This window comes from Petromyzon marinus, chromosome 62 (assembly GCF_048934315.1).
Source record: "Petromyzon marinus isolate PM22_M1 ecotype Great Lakes invasive population chromosome 62, UKy_Petmar_22M1.pri1.0, whole genome shotgun sequence".
NCBI classification, from domain to species: Eukaryota; Metazoa; Chordata; class Hyperoartia; order Petromyzontiformes; family Petromyzontidae; genus Petromyzon; species Petromyzon marinus.
In genome coordinates, this window is record NC_133728.1 from 9,566,085 (window position 1) to 9,583,415 (window position 17,331).

The 17,331-nt window shown below is 54.4% G+C and overlaps 1 protein-coding gene across 4 annotated transcripts in view; it reads right to left on the reverse strand.

Annotated features, from left to right (window-relative positions):
- Positions 1-4,356: 4,356 nt before the first annotated feature.
- The window catches only part of LOC116955925 (vang-like protein 1), a 39,386-nt gene continuing 26,411 nt past the window's right edge, over positions 4,357-17,331 (reverse strand). For all 4 annotated transcript variants that reach the window (XM_076053723.1, XM_076053721.1, XM_076053720.1 and 1 more), the window contains 5 exons: positions 13,681-14,294; positions 11,602-11,735; positions 10,666-10,801; positions 7,362-7,596; positions 4,357-5,237 (listed from right to left, as the gene is read on the reverse strand). In XM_076053723.1, the coding sequence (XP_075909838.1) occupies positions 4,977-5,237; positions 7,362-7,596; positions 10,666-10,801; positions 11,602-11,735; positions 13,681-14,294 (1,380 nt within the window). In that variant the 3' untranslated portion in view covers positions 4,357-4,976. The remainder of the gene's footprint in view (positions 5,238-7,361; positions 7,597-10,665; positions 10,802-11,601; positions 11,736-13,680; positions 14,295-17,331) is intronic.

Here is a 17,331-nt window from a genome sequence, read left to right on the forward strand (position 1 = left end):
ACTCCCCCCCCACCCCCGGCACCACCACTGTTGACTTCTCCCAATGACAAGAGGAGCTGCTGCCACCACCAACGCCTGCTGGACACGGAGTTGGATTTGTGCCCGCGATCGTTTTTTCTTGAATCCAGTTCTCACGAGTTAAATGAGATCCCAATTACCCCTCCCCTCACACCTTACACACCCACCCCCCCCTCCACCATCGTGTCCACCCAGAATCACAGAAGCGAGATTCGTGCGAGCTCAAGTGTCCGACAAGTGAAATTCCACTCTGCCATGTCCCCCTCCACGCCGATGACACCTCCATACAGCGATTCCTCCACTTACGAACATTCGACTTACGAACTTTCAACAATACGAACAAACCTGGCCATAGGGTCCAGTTGCCCGTTCGGACCGAGAGTCGCAAGTTCAACTGCCGCGCAATAGATGGCGGTGGTGCCATCTACGTCAGCAGAACGTTAAGAACCAGTGGCATCTACATCTGCACAACGTGAAGAACCAGTGGCATCTACATCTGCAGAACGTGAAGAACCAGTGGCATCTACATCTACAGAACGTGAAGAACCAGTGGCATCTACATCTGCAGAACGTAAAGAACCAGTGGCATCTACATCTGCAGAACGTGAAGAACCAGTGGCATCTACATCTGCAGAACGTGAGGAACCAGTGGCATCTACATCTGCCGAACGTGAAGAACCAGTGGCATCTACATCTGCAGAACGTGAAGAACCAGTGACATCTACATCTGCACAATGTGAAGAACCAGTGGCATCTACATCTGCAGAACGTGAAGAACCAGTGGCATCTACATCTGCACAACGTGAAGAACCAGTGGCATCTACATCTGCAGAACGTGAAGAACCAGTGGCATCTACATCTGCAGAACGTGAAGAACCAGTGGCATCTACATCTGCAGAACGTGAAGAACCAGTGGCATCTACATCTGCAGAACGTGAAGAACCAGTGGCGTCTACATCTGCAGAACGTGAAGAACCAGTGGCATCTACATCTTCAGAACGTGAAGAACCAGTGGCATCTACATCTGCACAACGTGAAGAACCAGTGGCATCTACATCTGCAGAACGTGAAGAACCAGTGGCATCTACATCTGCAGAACGTGAAGAACCAGTGGCATCTACATCTGCAGAACGTGAAGAACCAGTGGCGTCTACATCTGCAGAACGTGAAGAACCAGTGGCATCTACATCTTCAGAACGTGAAGAACCAGTGGCATCTACATCTGCACAACGTGAAGAACCAGTGGCATCTACATCTGCAGAACGTGAAGAACCAGTGGCATCTACATCTGCAGAACGTGAAGAACCAGTGGCGTCTACATCTGCAGAACGTGAAGAACCAGTGGCATCTACATCTGCATAACGTGAAGAACCAGTGGCGTCTACATCTGCAGAACGTGAAGAACCAGTGGCATCTACATCTTCAGAACGTGAAGAACCAGTGGCATCTACACCTGCAGAACGTGAAGAACCAGTGGCATCTACATCTGCAGAATGTGAAGAACCAGTGGCATTTACATCTGCAGAACGTGAAGAACCAGTGGCATCTACATCTACAGAACCTGAAGAACCAGTGGCATCTACATCTGCAGAACGTGAAGAACCAGTGGCATCTACATCTGCAGAACGTGAAGAACCAGTGGCATCTACATCTGCACAACGTGAAGAACCAGCGACATCTACATCTGCAGAACGTGAAGAAGCAGCGACGTATACATCTGCAGAACGTGAAGAACCAGTGGCATCTACATCTGCAGAACGTGAAGAACCAGTGGCGTCTACATCTGCAGAACGTGAAGAACCAGTGGCATCTACATCTGCATAACGTGAAGAACCAGTGGCGTCCACATCTGCAGAACGTGAAGAACCAGTGGCATCTACATCTTCAGAACGTGAAGAAACAGTGGCATCTACACCTGCAGAACGTGAAGAACCAGTGGCATCTACATCTGCAGAACGTGAAGAACCAGTGGCATTTACATCTGCAGAACGTGAAGAACCAGTGGCATCTACTTCTGCAGAACGTGAAGAACCAGTGGCATCTACATCTGCAGAACGTGAAGAACCAGTGGCATCTACATCTGCAGAACATGAAGAACCAGTGGCATCTACATCTGCAGAACGTGAAGAACCAGTGGCATCTACATCTGCAGAACGTGAAGAACCAGTGGCATCTACATCTGCAAAACGTGAAGAACCAATTGCATCTACATCTACAGAACCTGAAGAACCAGTGGCATCTACATCTGCAGAACGTGAAGAACCAGTGGCATCTACATCTGCAGAACGTGAAGAACCAGTGGCATCTACATCTGCAGAACGTGAAGAACCAGTGGCACCTACATCTGCAGAACGTGAAGAACCAGTGGCATCTACATCTGCAGAACGTGAAGAACCAATGGCATCGACATCTACAGAACCTGAAGAACCAGTGGCATCTACATCTGCAGAACGTGAAGAACCAGTGGCATCTACATCTGCAGCATTTGAAGAACCAGTGGCATCTACATCTGCACAACGTGAAGAACCAGTGGCATCTACATCTGCACAACATGAAGAACCAGTGGCATCTACATCTGCACAACGTGAAGAACCAGTGGCATCTACATCTGCACAACGTGAAGAACCAGTGGCATCTACATCTGCACAACGTGAAGAACCAGTGGCATCTACATCTGCACAACGTGAAGAACCAGCGACATCTACATCTGCAGAATGTGAAGAACCAGTTGGGACTTACGAAGAAATCTATTTAAGAACAGACCTCTGGAACCAAACTTGTTCGTCCCTGTATAACGGAGGAATTCGGAGGTTAGGGTTGACAGTTGGAAGCGTGCCCAGGTCATGGCCACGATGCTACTGCTGCTACCTTCCCGCTCGCCCGTCTCTCCTCATCGTACCTCTCGGCCGTCCTCGCTCTCCCCGCTGCGTGTGCGAGAGCGGGCCAATGCTACGTAGTGACGACGCGTCACAAGCCGACATTGATAATCACCGTTATAAAAACACACGCGTCGGCCTCAAGACGAGAGACAGCCGCCGCCATCGCCGCCATCGCCGCCGCCACCAAAGTGAGTTTGATTTTGATTAAAACGGTCCCGAGTTCCACAGAAGCGAACGAAACGCAACTTGGCCGTGCCGCCTCTTACTAAAAAAAAATATTAAAATACTTTGAGGTAAATCAACAGTGGTCGTCCCTAAAAGATTATAAACTGCTTCCCCCCCCCCGCCCCCCCCCCATCATAGCAAAGCGGAATGTCCACATATTGATTGGGGGCTGCCAACCAGATTGAAAAGTCACTGCTTTAAAACTGCTCTATCTTGCGTGTTTGGTTTGTTGTCCTTCCCCGCCCTACGCACCTCCAATTAGCACAGCTGGCGACGTACGGTGCGATAGAAGTTCCAACATACACACAAAAACTCTCATTTCTCTACAACTGCTTGTTGTGTGTTAGTTTGTTTTCTGTCTCCCCCCCCCCCATGCACCTCCGGCGAGCACGGCTGGCTATGTACGGTGCGAAAGAAGCTCCAACTTACACACACAATCTCAATTCTCTACAACTGCTTGTTGTGTGTGTGTGTTAGTCTGTTGTACTACCACCCCCCCCACCGCGCACCACCGATGAGCACGGCCGTGACGGAAGTTCACACGCGCGCACACGAACAGAGATACGACTGCCCGTTCGTTGGCTTTCGGCATCGCCCAGACGTTACCGACGATGCCTCCTTCTCCCCCCCTCTGCCCCACGATGGGACACTCAACAAGCCCCCTGTGGTCGTCTTTTGATCTTCACGGACTTATAAAAACGAAGTGGAGTTGAGTCCTTTTTTTTTTTTTTACACTGTAGACCAAACCCGGATGTATATATAACGTCTCATAGTCGGCACCAGGTGTATTGTCAAAAAAACGTGCACAGGTTTGCCGTAATGAAGTTCAGCACGGCAATATCGCTCGATAGATGTCGGTTACAAATCAATTACTGCCACACAAATCAATGGCATATCTCAGACTGTACCTACGAGGTCAGACACGGACAAGGTGGCAATCCCTAGTTAAGTGGTGGGTGAGCGGGCGAATAAGTGGGTGAATATGTAAGTCCATGAGCCAGTCGGGTGGGTGGGTTGGTAAATGGGTGAGTTAATGAGTGGGTGGGTGAGTTGCTGAATGTTTGAGAAATGGAGTGGGTGGATGGGGTGTTGAATGGGTGAGTGAACTAAATGGGTGGGTGGGTAACGGTTGCCAACCTTCCCAACAAGACAAATCTCCCGGACGTATTTCTCAACCAAGCACTCTGTCCACCATCGAAACCGTGCAGTCTACGACGACACCGTTCGATACAATTCCACCACCGCCAGATCTCGGTACAAATCAATTCCTGCCAAACGAACATCGATGCCCAATGCCTGGACTCTCCCGAGGGTAGGTGAGTAAAAAAAAATACCCCCATGGGTCAAACCCAGACAAAGGTGGCAGCCCCATACACTCGTCAAGTCCCCCAACACACGGCGGCTTTACCCACGATACACTCCTCCACCCGCCCCGACTGCACCACCGCCGTGCGACTTCCTCTGCCGTGTGACCTCCCCCGCCCTTGAACACCGCCACCGCCATCACCACAGCAGCAACAGCAGCGGCGGCGGCGCCGGCTTCACGCGGAAGTCTCCCGACTGCGGGCGCAGCAGAAACTTGTGCAACTTGGGGTCGAGGAAGGAACACCAATGCCAAGCTCCCGGACTCTCCCCAGTGGTGGGGGGAGGGGGCAGGTAAGCAGGCAAGTAGAAAAATACAAACAAACCCTCAGGTCAAACCCTGACAAAGGTGGCAACCGATAAACTTGTCAAGTCCCACACACCGCGGGCCTTACCCATGAGACACTCTCCCCCCCCCCCCGCCCCCCCGCCGTCATGTGACCTCCCCCACCCGTCGTCGGCCACACCTGCCGTGCGCCAGCCACGCCGGCCTCACACGGAGGTCTCCGACTGCAGGCGCAGCACGAACTTGTGCGACTTGGGGTCGAGGAAGGTCTCGGAGAGGGTGAAGCGCGGCGCTCGCGACACCGTCACCACGAGGCAGAGGTCGGCGCGCGCCAGCGAGAAGGCGGTGCCGTCGCGCAGCGCAGACGTCACCGGCTCGGCGCTCAGCAGGCGCCACTGCGAGCTCAGCCACTTGTCCGGCTCGTACTGCACCGTGGGGCCCGGGCTCAGGTACTTCTCCAGGAAGGCCTGCGAAAGATCCGCGCGTCGATTGCCGCCGTCATTTACTGCCATTTGTTATTAGGGTCGGCTCCCGATCGTCCGCGCGTGGAGGGACCGCGATTCCTGAGATTCTGACGCGAGTTGATAACGCGTGGATTTGTCACTATAGCGCACATTTATAATCATTAAACAGTTGCACACCATTGTTATTCTTGGAAATGTTTAGTACAAGTCACGCGGTGATTAAACCGAAATCCACGCGATCGCCTCTACAGTACAGTAGTTGCAATATCTTTACACAACAGTGGGCGCAGTTTGATTGATGTTGATTGGCGTGGCTCTGGGCTGTGCGGGACCAGGAATGTGTCATCACTGAGCACGCGCATCGATCGGTCGACCGTTAGTACACCTGTACGAGTGGGTTTCGGCACAGGTATCCGCGGAAAATGGTTATATTTGTGGATTATCCGCGATTCTCAATTATCCGCAGCAGTCCTCCCCGTGCGCGGATAATTGAGAGTCCTGCTGTCTTTTCATTGTTTTTTTCATTTTCTGAAATATTGCGACGCGGTGATCACGCGGACCCACCCACCTGGTTCCATCTGTGGGATAGAGTGTTGCCCCCTCGCACGCGTGTGTGGGGGTTATCCCCGGCTGCTCCAGTCTCCTCATGAAATCGCCCGAAAACACCTTAAACCCTTTGGATTCCGGGGCGTCCGCAAGTCGCCGAGTGCAGCGTTGGGTCGTACCGTTCAACCGCCGAATCTCGGAACGCACGCGAGCGGCTCAGCGTCAATTTTATTCAGAGAGGTCTAGCAGCGGCAGCAGCGCCATTGTTTTCAAAGACGCTGTTACACTGCGGAGAACCATAGCGGCACGGCCGCCGCCACTCTGCGATAGCCGGCGTCAGACTGGTGCCACGTGCGTCCCTCCCACCGCCGCACGGCCTTGTGGGAGCCTCGGTTACGTCTTCCGACTTGTTATTTTATTTTAGTTATTTTATTTTTCGTTTGTCTTCCGTTCCCGTGACGTACACGTAAGCGGACCATCGGTACGGAATCGTGACGGTAAAGGGTTTTAATGTCGGGGTGTGCATCGACCCCGGCACGCCACTCTACGACAGCTGGCGCCAAAATGGCCCTGTGGGAGCCTCGGTACCAATAAAGTTAACATTTTTCTCCCGATTGCGTTCCGATGATGTACAGACGTACGTCATCGGAACGGGAAAGGGGTTACCGATACCGCCGCCGTTGCACGGCATTCGCTCACTCGCGTAGGCAGAGAGGAGGACAACTCCCCCCCTCGGCCAAGCTCTGCAGTCCTCTGTATAATATGAAGGTGTTATCGAGCAATTCCCGAGTGTTTGCATGTGGGAGGAAACGGGAGCGCTCCGAGAAAACGCACGCGCGTGTGCGAGGAGGGGGAAACCCTCGATCCCATCTCGACGTAGCGGAAAGATGTTAACTGCCTCGCCCGGTATACAGGAGGTCATGGGTTCGATCCCGACCATGACGCCTGCTGTATATTTGGAGTTTGTGTTTCTCTCTCCCTCTCCCTCTCCCCGTGGTCGCGTGGATTTTTCTCCGGGTCCTCCGGTTTTTCCCTGCGCATTTATAATCAACATCAAGCGTTTAGAGCAGTTGGCTGCTATTAAACGTCCACATGATGATAAGCCACTTCATCGTTCAGCTATAATCTGTGGCCAGGTCACTTCTGAAAAAGAGCTACATAGCTCAGTGGGCCTTAACTGGTTGAATACAAATGTAAAACGTTAAAATGGAATATAAACAGAGCTAGAACTGGTGGAGTCCACATTTTTGGCGTACCGCCTCCTCCTGGCGAGCCAGGGTACGGCTCCTCCCCGACGCCCACGGGAAGGGAGTTTCACACCCCGTCCGTGTGTGATCCACCAACCCTTGCTGCTGCTGCCTCCACAGCGCTGGGTTACAGCTGCCACGTGCAGCAGCATAGCCATCACCACCACCACCGCCCGGCTAATAAATATCCCTGTGCATCCCCCCCCCTCCACCTCCCATTGCATCACCGTGACCTCTCACGCACCCCACTGTGCCCTCTCTCAACCCCTCTCCTCCCCCTATCCCTCGCCCCTCCGTGACCCACCACCCCCCACAACGTCTCAGGGGGGCGTACCCGTGCCGTCATGTCGTGCGCGATGCAGTGGGCCAGGTGCTTGAGGATGCCCTCCATGCTGTGGAAGGGCTGCTGCTTGGTGGCGCGGAGATACTTTTGCAGGGCGCGCGCCATCGAGGGGAAGATGGCCTGCGCCGCCTCCTGCGGGTCCATGGTGAGGCCCGTGCCCGCACGCTGCTCCTCCTCCTGCAGGCGCCGCACGTGCGTGAACGCCTCCTCCGCCGCCACCACCAGCCTGGGGGAGGGCGGGTGAGAGGGCGGGTGAGAGGGCGGGTGAGTGGGCGGGTGAGTGGGCGGGTGAGTGGGCGGGTGAGTGGGCGGGTGAGTGGGCTGGTGAGCGGGCTGGTGAGCTGGTGAATAGGTGGACGGGTGAGCAGGTGAGCAGGTGGGCGGGTGAACGGGTGAGTGGGCGGGTGAGAGGGCGGGTGAGTGGGCGGGTGCGTGGGCGGGTAAGCGGGCGAATAGGTGGACGGGTGAGCAGGTGAGCAGGTGGGCGGGTGAACGGGTGAGTGGGCGGGTGAACGGGTGAGTGGGCGGGTAAATAGGTGGACGGGTGAGCAGGTGAGCAGGTGGGCGGGTGAGCAGGTGGGTAGGCGAGTGGGCAAGCGGGAGAGTGAGCGGGCGGGCGAGTGAGCGGGCGGGCGAGTGAGCAGGTGGACGGGCGAGCAGGTGAGCAGGTGGGTGGGTGAATGAACGGGCGGGTGGGCAGGCGGGCGACCGAGCCAGCCAACGGGTGCGAACTTTCCAACGGGGATAAATGGGCGCAGCTCTGCGATTAACCCTCCCCCAATCTCAGAACCCAGCAACCCGAGTTCGATTCCCGCTCATGGCTAAGATCGGTAAAAAAAAAAAAATCTGATCCCGATGCTGGGCCTCCCCCGAAGGTCGAATCAACCTCAAATGGGTACCTGGTGTAGTCTAAACATCAGCCCCGTGGAAACAACATCCAGACATACCTAGAAGTAGGATCTGCGGGACCCATATTGCTAGTATAAAAATGATGAGAAAAAATATCAGAAGAGGCTTTAACCCTTTCTGGCAAGAGAGGTGTTAAGATGTTCAAACACCAAATATATAACTTTTGAAAGCCTCGCATTAATCACGCATACTTGTGGGAAAACATGCAAACAAACATGCTCTCATGATATATGCATTGTCTTTAAAACAGATTGGCCCAACACCTTAGAGATAGCTGCTCAACTCGAGCTTTGTGCTGTTCACCTTTAAGCATTCTCTGGTCTAACACTGGTGAGACAGGCCATAAAGAAGTCTCTGGTGTAGGCCAATACGTTTCAAAGACAATGCATAGCATTATTATTATTATCATCAGAGCCATGTTTGTTTTGCCACACATGTGTAGTTAATGCAGACTTGTTACCTTTCATGAAGGTATTTTAACACCTGGAACACCTTAACACCTATTTTCATTGCCATAAAGGGTAAAATATAGTTATTTTCATACTTTTCAACTGGCAAAAAATGTCCCGTAGATATAACTGTTCACCCTGAGCTGTAAATGCTGATACCTGTTCACCTTTTGGCGTTCTCCGGTCTGACACCGGTGACACTCGGACATAAAAAAGGCTGCCGTCTCTGGTGCAGGCCAATCAGTTTCAAAGACAACGCCATATATCATAACGAGCTTAACTACCCGGCTTAGCCCGAGACTTGGATTCTTGTCTTGGCTTAATACACGGCCTACGCGGAGGGTGGTCGGGTGCGTGACGTCAGCAGGCACACTGCGTGACGCTGCCGCATGCGGGTTACATCGCAGATGTGATGTCACCGCTCACTTGCCGTGCAAAAATATATCCATTATTGCGCACCCCACCCCTTCAAAATACAAAAGTCTATTTTTATGCTTTTTGCATTGTGTACAGTCTGGAAGCTACCCACGTGCCAAATTTCAAGTTTGTTGCATGTCGGGAAGTATGCACATATTCACAAATTTCCCTTTTATATTTATAGATTATTATCAGGGCATGTTTGTTTGCATGTTTTGCCACAAGTGCTGTATGTCGTTAATGCAGACTCGATGCCCTAAAGGAGGAGTGGTGGGGCAGCGGCTGTTGTGGCAAGATGTTAACTACCTCGCCTGGTATGCAGGAGGTCGCGAGTTCGATCCAGACCCCGAAACCTGCTGTAGATTTGGAGTTTTCGTGGCTCTCTCTCATCGTCAAGATGCCGAGATGTTAACCACGTCGTGGTATAATCAACACCTCCGGGCCCTCCGATATTCCCCTCCACATTTACAATCAACCACGCATTTAGAGTATTTGGCTGCTATAAATTTTCACACGACGGCGACGACAATGACGATGATAAGCCCACTTCATTGGCCTATCATTTGCAAACGGCAAGGTTGCTTCTGAAAAAGAGCTATATATGCAGTGACGTAAATGGAGTCACTATGGCGTTTAGCGCCAGCTACTGTCACAAGAGTGGAACTGTGCGTCTTGAGCTTCTCTCTGGCACCAGAGTGGGCATGGCATGGAAGCTGGCCCCTAGGGGGCATGGTTCTGGTGACGGTCAAAGAGAGGGCAAGTAGGGACGCGACGGTCTGGGTGAACTCGAGAGGGCACGTGATCGGGACAGGGTAGCGAGGGGGCCCAAATGGTGGCTTGAGGGACACGTGATGCTCAGTCGAGAACCTTCTGGTGAGATCCAGAAGGGGGTGTGGCCGAAGGTATGGGGTTGACGGGTAAGGGGTTGACGGGTAAGGGGTTGACGGGTAAGGGGTTGACGGGTAAGGGGTTGACGGGTAAGGGGTTGACGGGTATGGGGTTGACAGGTAAGGGGTTGACGGGTAAGGGGTTGACGGGTAAGGGGTTGACGGGTATGGGGTTGACGGGTAAGGGGTTGACGGGTAAGGGGTTGACGGGTAAGGGGTTGACGGGTAAGGGGTTGACGGGTAAGGGGTTGACGGGTATGGGGTTGACGGGTAAGGGGTTGACGGGTAAGGGGTTGACGGGTAAGGGGTTGACGGGTATGGGGTTGACGGGTAAGGGGTTGACGGGTATGGGGTTGACGGGTATGGGGTTGACGGGTAAGGGGTTGACGGGTATGGGGTTGACGGGTATGGGGTTGACGGGTATGGGGTTGACGGGTAAGGGGTTGACGGGTATGGGGTTGACGGGTAAGGGGTTGACGGGTATGGGGTTGACGGGTAAGAGGTTGACAGGTAAGGGGTTGACGGGTAAGGGGATCTATAGTAGCTGCGCGTGGGCCCTACCTGGTAACAATAAAACGTTGAGTGTTGTTGGTGTTGTTGTGATTGTTGTGGTTATTGTAGGTGCGAGCGTACCGCGCGCGCCGCTTGCGCATGCGTCGCTCGTTCTCCATCTCCTCGTAGTAGAGCTCGTTGTGGCCCGAGTCGCGCCTCCTCGCGGCCGCCGCGATCATCGCCCGGGACTGCCCCGCCACGTTGTTGCTCGGGTTGCCTGCGGCGCAGAGGACGACAATGACAGCGACGACGGCGTTGACGACGACGCGTTAGCGCCACAATCACACGAGAAAAAGACACCCCCCCCCAACCCCCAACCACCATGTGTCGCCTGTAACAGACTGTTGGGGCAAGTGCTGCGTGCGAGTCGCACCTATGAAGGCCGGCAAAGGCACACGAGGTGGGGCGGGTGGCCAGCACCATGCCCGGCCGCCTTTGTCTCCGCTAATGGCGGTGTTGACTACACACCGCGCCAGGCACGTATTTGAGGATAAGTCGACCTAGGGGGGGCCCAGGACCGGTCCGGATAATCGTCACCGGTGTTGGACGCGAGCGGGATTCGAACTCGGGTCGCCGGTGTCATAGCGCAGTGCCTTAACCACTACACTACTGCTCCACACACACATAAAGACAAATATACCCTGTATAGCCTGAAAAAACTATTGGGGCAAGTGTGGTTAGGATAGTGGCACCACCTATGAAGGCCGGTACAGCACACGAGGGGGTGAGGTGGCCAGCACCACGCCTGGCCGACTTTGTCTCCCCGACGGCGATGTTTACTACACACCGCACAGGGCACTAATTTGAGGCCGAGTCGACCTAGGGGAGGCCCAGGAACGGTTCGGATAATTGTCACTGGTGTTGGCCGTTAGCGGGATTCGAAATCGGTCCACCGGGTTCGTAGCGCAGCACGCTAATCGCTACACTACCACTCGCGCACACACACACAGACACAGACAGACACACACAGGCACACACAGGCACCCCCGCTTGTCCCCCACCCCCCCACCGTCTCACCGTCCACGTCGTACACCTTGAAGCCTGTGAGGTGCTTGAGGGCGCGCGACTTGGGCACCTTGAGCAACGCGGGGTTGTAGACGGAGAAGTCGCGGTAGTAGCTCTCCAGCACGCACACGCTCGCGCTCTGTATGCTGCGGACGCGGTACATGCACCGTCAGTCCTGCGATAGCGCCCGACTTTCACGACGCAAATCAGGACCGACATACATGTATATAGAACGCGATGAGCGTGTTGGGGAACGCGTTCTTTCGAAGGCGAATTGTGACGCGACGCGACGGAGCGAACAGAACCTCGCCGCGGCGCGAGTAGGAATAAGCGGCGGTCGTAACACGGCTGCCTCCGCGTAGCGTCACCACCGCACAAGGCGTTGGGGATGCTGCTGGATGCTTCTACGCACGGCGGTTCGTAACCTTTACTGCAGCCTTGGCACCCCTTCGGTTCTCAATCGTAACAAAAAAATGTACAATGGTAATAACTACATGGTTGGCTGAACAAAGTTGTTGTTTACGTTGCACGTGGCTTAATTTGTGTTTGATGATTTACTTTCTAAAAAAAAAATCTGGCCGTGTCTCGCACCCCCGGTTAAGAACCACTGGCCTGCGTTACGAATCTAACCTGTTATCGTGGACTGAGCTTTAACCCTACATTATATATTATTATTATTTATTATAACGCGATTTTTGTATCATGCGGTGTCCTTCAGGCTGGATGTTAAAACTAAAACTATTTACAGCATCTGGCCTATTGCACTGCGCACAACATGATGGCACTGGGTACGCCCCTGAGAGGTTGTGGGGGGGGGGGTCTTGGGGGGGGGGGGAGATCACGGGGGAGAGGGAAAGGAGAAGGGCAGGAGTGAGAGAGGTCACAGTGGCGTGCGTGGGAGGTCACGGTGATGCAATGGGAGAAAAGTGGTGTGGAGGTGGAGGGGGATGCACAGGGATATTTATTAGCCGGGCGGTGGTGGCGATGGTGGCTACGCTGCTGCACGTGGCAGCTGTAACCCAGCGCTGTGGAGGCGGCAGCAGCAAGGGTTGGTGGATCACACACGGATGGGGTGTGAAACTTCCTTCCCATGGGCGTCGAGGAGGAGCCGTACCCTGGCTCGCCAGGAGAAGGCGGTACGCCAAAAATGTGGACTCCACCAGTTAGCTCCGGCTCTAATTTTTATTTAACCAGTTAAGGCCCACTGAGCTATGTAACGCTTTTTCAGAAGTGACCTGGCCGCAAATGATAGCTGAGCTGCCCGACGGAAGTGGGCTTATCGTCGTCGTCCCCGCCGCCGCGTGGAAATGTTTGGCGTGACGTCGATTCTGAATGCGGAGGGATGAAAAAGCGGAGGACCCGGAGGGAAAAAATCCACACGACCACGGGGGAGAGAGACACAGATCGAATGAACGGATTGGCGGTACACCGGCAGTGCATGGAAAAAAAATATATATCCATAATAGGTTTTTTTGGGTCAGACCGCATAAATATAAATGTTGTGTCGTTAAGCCCGCCACCACCCGACACGGACAATTAGTAGGGTTTAGTGTCACGTAAACAGAACGTGGCCAAATTCGTTACCAGCGCAGCACTAACCGGTGTGTTGGAGATCAAATCTGAGTATGACATTTCGACAGTAATTACAACTAGCTTCATCAGGCGACAGACAGATTTGTAGGTTTAACGACGCATCTATATTTACGCGATCTAACCCCCAAAAAAAAAATCGATATCATGGATGATATTGGTCGCCAAAGGCTGCGTGCTAAACTATATATACAACATGTATATGTTCGCAATAATGATTTATTTTCCCGCGTTTTGCAATCCCCCGGTCAGAAAATCTTGCGCGGCTGGTGGTGGTGGTGCGTCAAAAATCAGTTTCGCGAGGACCGGCGCGTTACGCTGCACCGGCATGCCGCAAATACCTTCAAATACACAACGGGCATCGTGTCAGGGTTCCGGTGATCGGAACCCACGACCTCCCGCATGCCAGGGGCGAGAGAGGCAGTCAACATCCCCCCCCCCCCCCGGCCACCGCGGCCACCGCCTCCCCCCACCCGCCACCCCGCCACCCGCCACCGGTACCTGAGCTGCCCGAGGCTGTAGACTCGGCTCTCCCCGTCGGTCGCTCGCACCACCTTGACGGCGAACGCGGGCCGCAGCTGGCGCAGCTCGAGCAGCACAAGCGCCAGGTAGTGCAGGAAGAGGAGCGAGTCGGCGAGCGAGAGCGCGTACTGCGCGATGCCCCGGTAGTCGGGGTCGCGGCTCGCCAGGATGCGGGCGCCGAAGAAGAGCCAGAAGGCGAGCAGCAGCAGGAAGCCGAGCGCGAGCACGAGGGCGCGCAGCGCCCGCACGCGGGGCAGCGCGTGCCGGGGCCCGCGGGCGAACAGCGCCCACGTGCCCACGGCGAGCGCCAGCAGCTTGAAGGCGAGCGACAGGAAGAGGCCCTCGCAGGCGGTGCCGCACGGCTGCAGCTCGTCGCGCCACAGCGCGTGCGGGATGGCGAGGAAGGCGACGGGCGACAGCAGGGCCAGGGCCCCCAGGACGGCCGAGGCGGCGCGGCCGGCGTGGCGGCCGGCGCGGCCGCCGCGGCCCTCGGGCGCCGGGGGCTCGCGGAAGAGGGCCGCGAAGTCCTCGCGCGACGTGCTCTGCTCCGACGTGCCCGTCACCACCGTGGTTGTCTCGCCCCAGTTGTCATCCTGGAGAGACGGATGCGTGTGGGGGGGACGGGAGCGAGCGGCGGTTAGCCAACAGCTTCCTCGAGCTCCAGGGCTTCCCCCCTAGGTCGACTCGGCCTCAAATGAGCCACCCACCCCCTCGTGTGACGTGCCGGGCCTTCGTAGGTGCTGCTCGCTAACGGCACTTGCCCCAACAGTCTGTTGAGGCTATACGGGTGATCTTTGTCTGTGTGTGTGGGGGGGGGAGGGGGGGGACAGTAGTGTAGTGGTTAACGTGCTGCGCCACGAACCCGGCAACCCGAGTTCGATTCCCTGGTCACGGTTAACACCGGTGACGATTATCTGGACCTGTCCTGGGGACTCCCCTAGGTCCAGCTGGTTTAACAAGTAGGCTTTATGGATAAATCATGTTGAATTTACAGTTGAGGCCCACACTGAGCTGCTATGTAGCCTTTTTTCAAACGCGACCTGGCCACCGCAAATGAGAGAGCTCAACCAAGTGTATAGCAGCAGCCAAATGCTCTTAAGACGGAAGGACAAAACGGGAGGACCCGGGAGAAAAATCCACGCAACCACGGGGAAAGAGAGAGACACGCACGCAAACTCCAAATATACAGTAGGCGTCAGGGTCGGGATCGAATACACGACCTCCTGCATACCAGGCGAGGTAGTTAACATCTCCTAGTCACCGTGATGATGATCAGGGACACACAAACTCCAAATATATAGCAGCAGGCGCGAGGGTTGGGATGGAATCCCCGACCTCCTGCATACCAGGTGAGGTAGTTAACATCTCAGTCACCGTGATGATGATGACCAGAGACACGGAAACTCCAAATCAATAGCAGCAGGCGTCAGGGTTGTGATGGAATCCCCGACCTCCTGTATACCAGACGAGGTAGTTAACATCTCCTAGCCACGGTGATCATGATGATGAGAGAGAGACGCAAACTCCTAATATATAGCAGCACGCGTCAGGGTTGGGATGGAACTGACGACCTCCTGCATACCAGGTGAGGCAGTTAACATCTCACCACCATGGCGACCAGCCTCAAACGAGTAGAGACCCGGTTTCGATTCGTGCCCATGACTACCAACACCAGTGACGATGATATTAACTGGTACTGGGCCTCCCCCTCGGTCGAATTGGCTGAAAATGAGTACCTGGTGCAGTGTGTAGTAAACATCACCACAAGGCAAACAAAGGTGGCTGCTCGTAGTGCTGGGCACCCACCCCCTCGTGTGCCATGCTGGCCTTCGAAGGTGCTACTCGCTAACAGCCCTTGCCCCAACAGTCCTTTAAAGCTATACGGGATATCTTTGCCTTTGAAGGGGGGGGGGTAAGTGATTGAGGAAAGGGGTAGGCGGGGGGAGGGATAGTGGAGATGAGTGAGGTAGTGGAAGGAGAGGGGGAGTGTGGGGTGAGGAGAGACGGAGGAGAGTTGGCAGAGAGAGGAGAGAGAGATTGGGTAGGTGGTGCCAGTTGGCAAGCAGTGTCTGTGTTGAGGCTACTGCTGAGTGTCTGTGCTAAGGCTGCTACTGCGTCTGTGTTGAGGCTGCTACTGCGTGTCTGTGTTGAGGCTGCAAGCCTGTCTGTGTTGAGGCTACTGAGTGTCTGTGTTGAGGCTGCTGCTGCGTGTCTGTGTTGAGGCTTCTAAAGCGTGTCTGTGTTGAGGCTACTACTGCGTGTCTGTGTTGAGGCTACTACTGAGTGTCTGTGTTGAGGCTACTACTGAGTGTCTGTGTTGAGGCTACTACTGCTGCGTGTCTGTGTTGAGGCTACTACTGCTGTGTCTGTGTTGAGGCTACTACAGCTGTGTGTCTGTGTTGAGGCTACTACTGATGTGTGTCTGTGTTAAGGCTACTACTGCGTGTCTGTGTTGAGGCTACTACTGAGTGTCTGTGTTGAGGCTACTACTGAGTGTCTGTGTTGAGGCTACTACTACTGAGTGTCTGTGTTGAGGCTGCTACTGCGTGTCTGTGTTGAGGCTGCTACTGCGTGTCTGTGTTGAGGCTGACAGCCTGTCTGTGTTGAGGCTACTGAGTGTCTGTGTTGAGGCTGCTGCTGCGTGTCTGTGTTGAGGCTTTTACAGCGTGTCTGTGTTGAGGCTACTACTGCGTGTCTGTGTTGAGGCTACTACTACGTGTCTGTGTTGAGGCTACTACTGAGTGTCTGTGTTGAGGCTACTACTGCTGCGTGTCTGTGTTGAGGCTACTGCTGAGTGTCTGTGTTGAGGCTACTACTGAGTGTCTGTGTTGAGGCTTTTACAGCGTGTCTGCGTTGAGGCTACTACTACGTGTCTGTGTTGAGGCTACTACTGAGTGTCTGTGTTGAGGCTACTACTGAGTGTCTGTGTTGAGGCTACTACTGAGTGTCTGTGTTGAGGCTACAACTACGTGTCTGTGTTGAGGCTACTACTGAGTGTCTGTATTGAGGCTACTACTGAGTGTCTATGTTGAGGCTACTACTGAGTGTCTTGTGTTGAGGCTACTACTGAGTGTCTATGTTGAGGCTACTACTGAGTGTCTGTGTTGAGGCTACTACTGCCTGCCTGTGTTGAGGCTACTACTGAGTGTATGTCTGGAGGCTGCTGCGTGTGCGTGTTGAGGCTACTACTGAGTGTCTGTGTTGAGGCTACTGAGTGTCTGTGTTGAGGCAACTACTGAGTGTCTGTGTTGAGGCTACTACTGAGTGTCTGTGTTGAGGCTACTGAGTGTCTGTGTTGAGGCAACCACTGAGTGTCTGTGTTGAGGCTACTACTGAGTGTCTGTGTTGAGGCTACTGAGTGTCTGTGTTGAGGCTACTACTGAGTGTCTGTGTTGAGGCTACTGAGTGTCTGTGTTGAGGCAACTACTGAGTGTCTGTGTTGAGGCTACTACTGTGTGTCTGTGTTGAGGCTGCTACTGCGTGTCTGTGTTGAGGCTACTACTGCGTGTCTGTATTGAGGCTGCTACTGAGTGTCTGTGTTGAGGCTACTACTGAGTGTCTGTGTTGAGGCTACTACTGCGTGTCTGTATTGAGGCTGCTACTGAGTGTCTGTGTTGAGGCTACTACTGA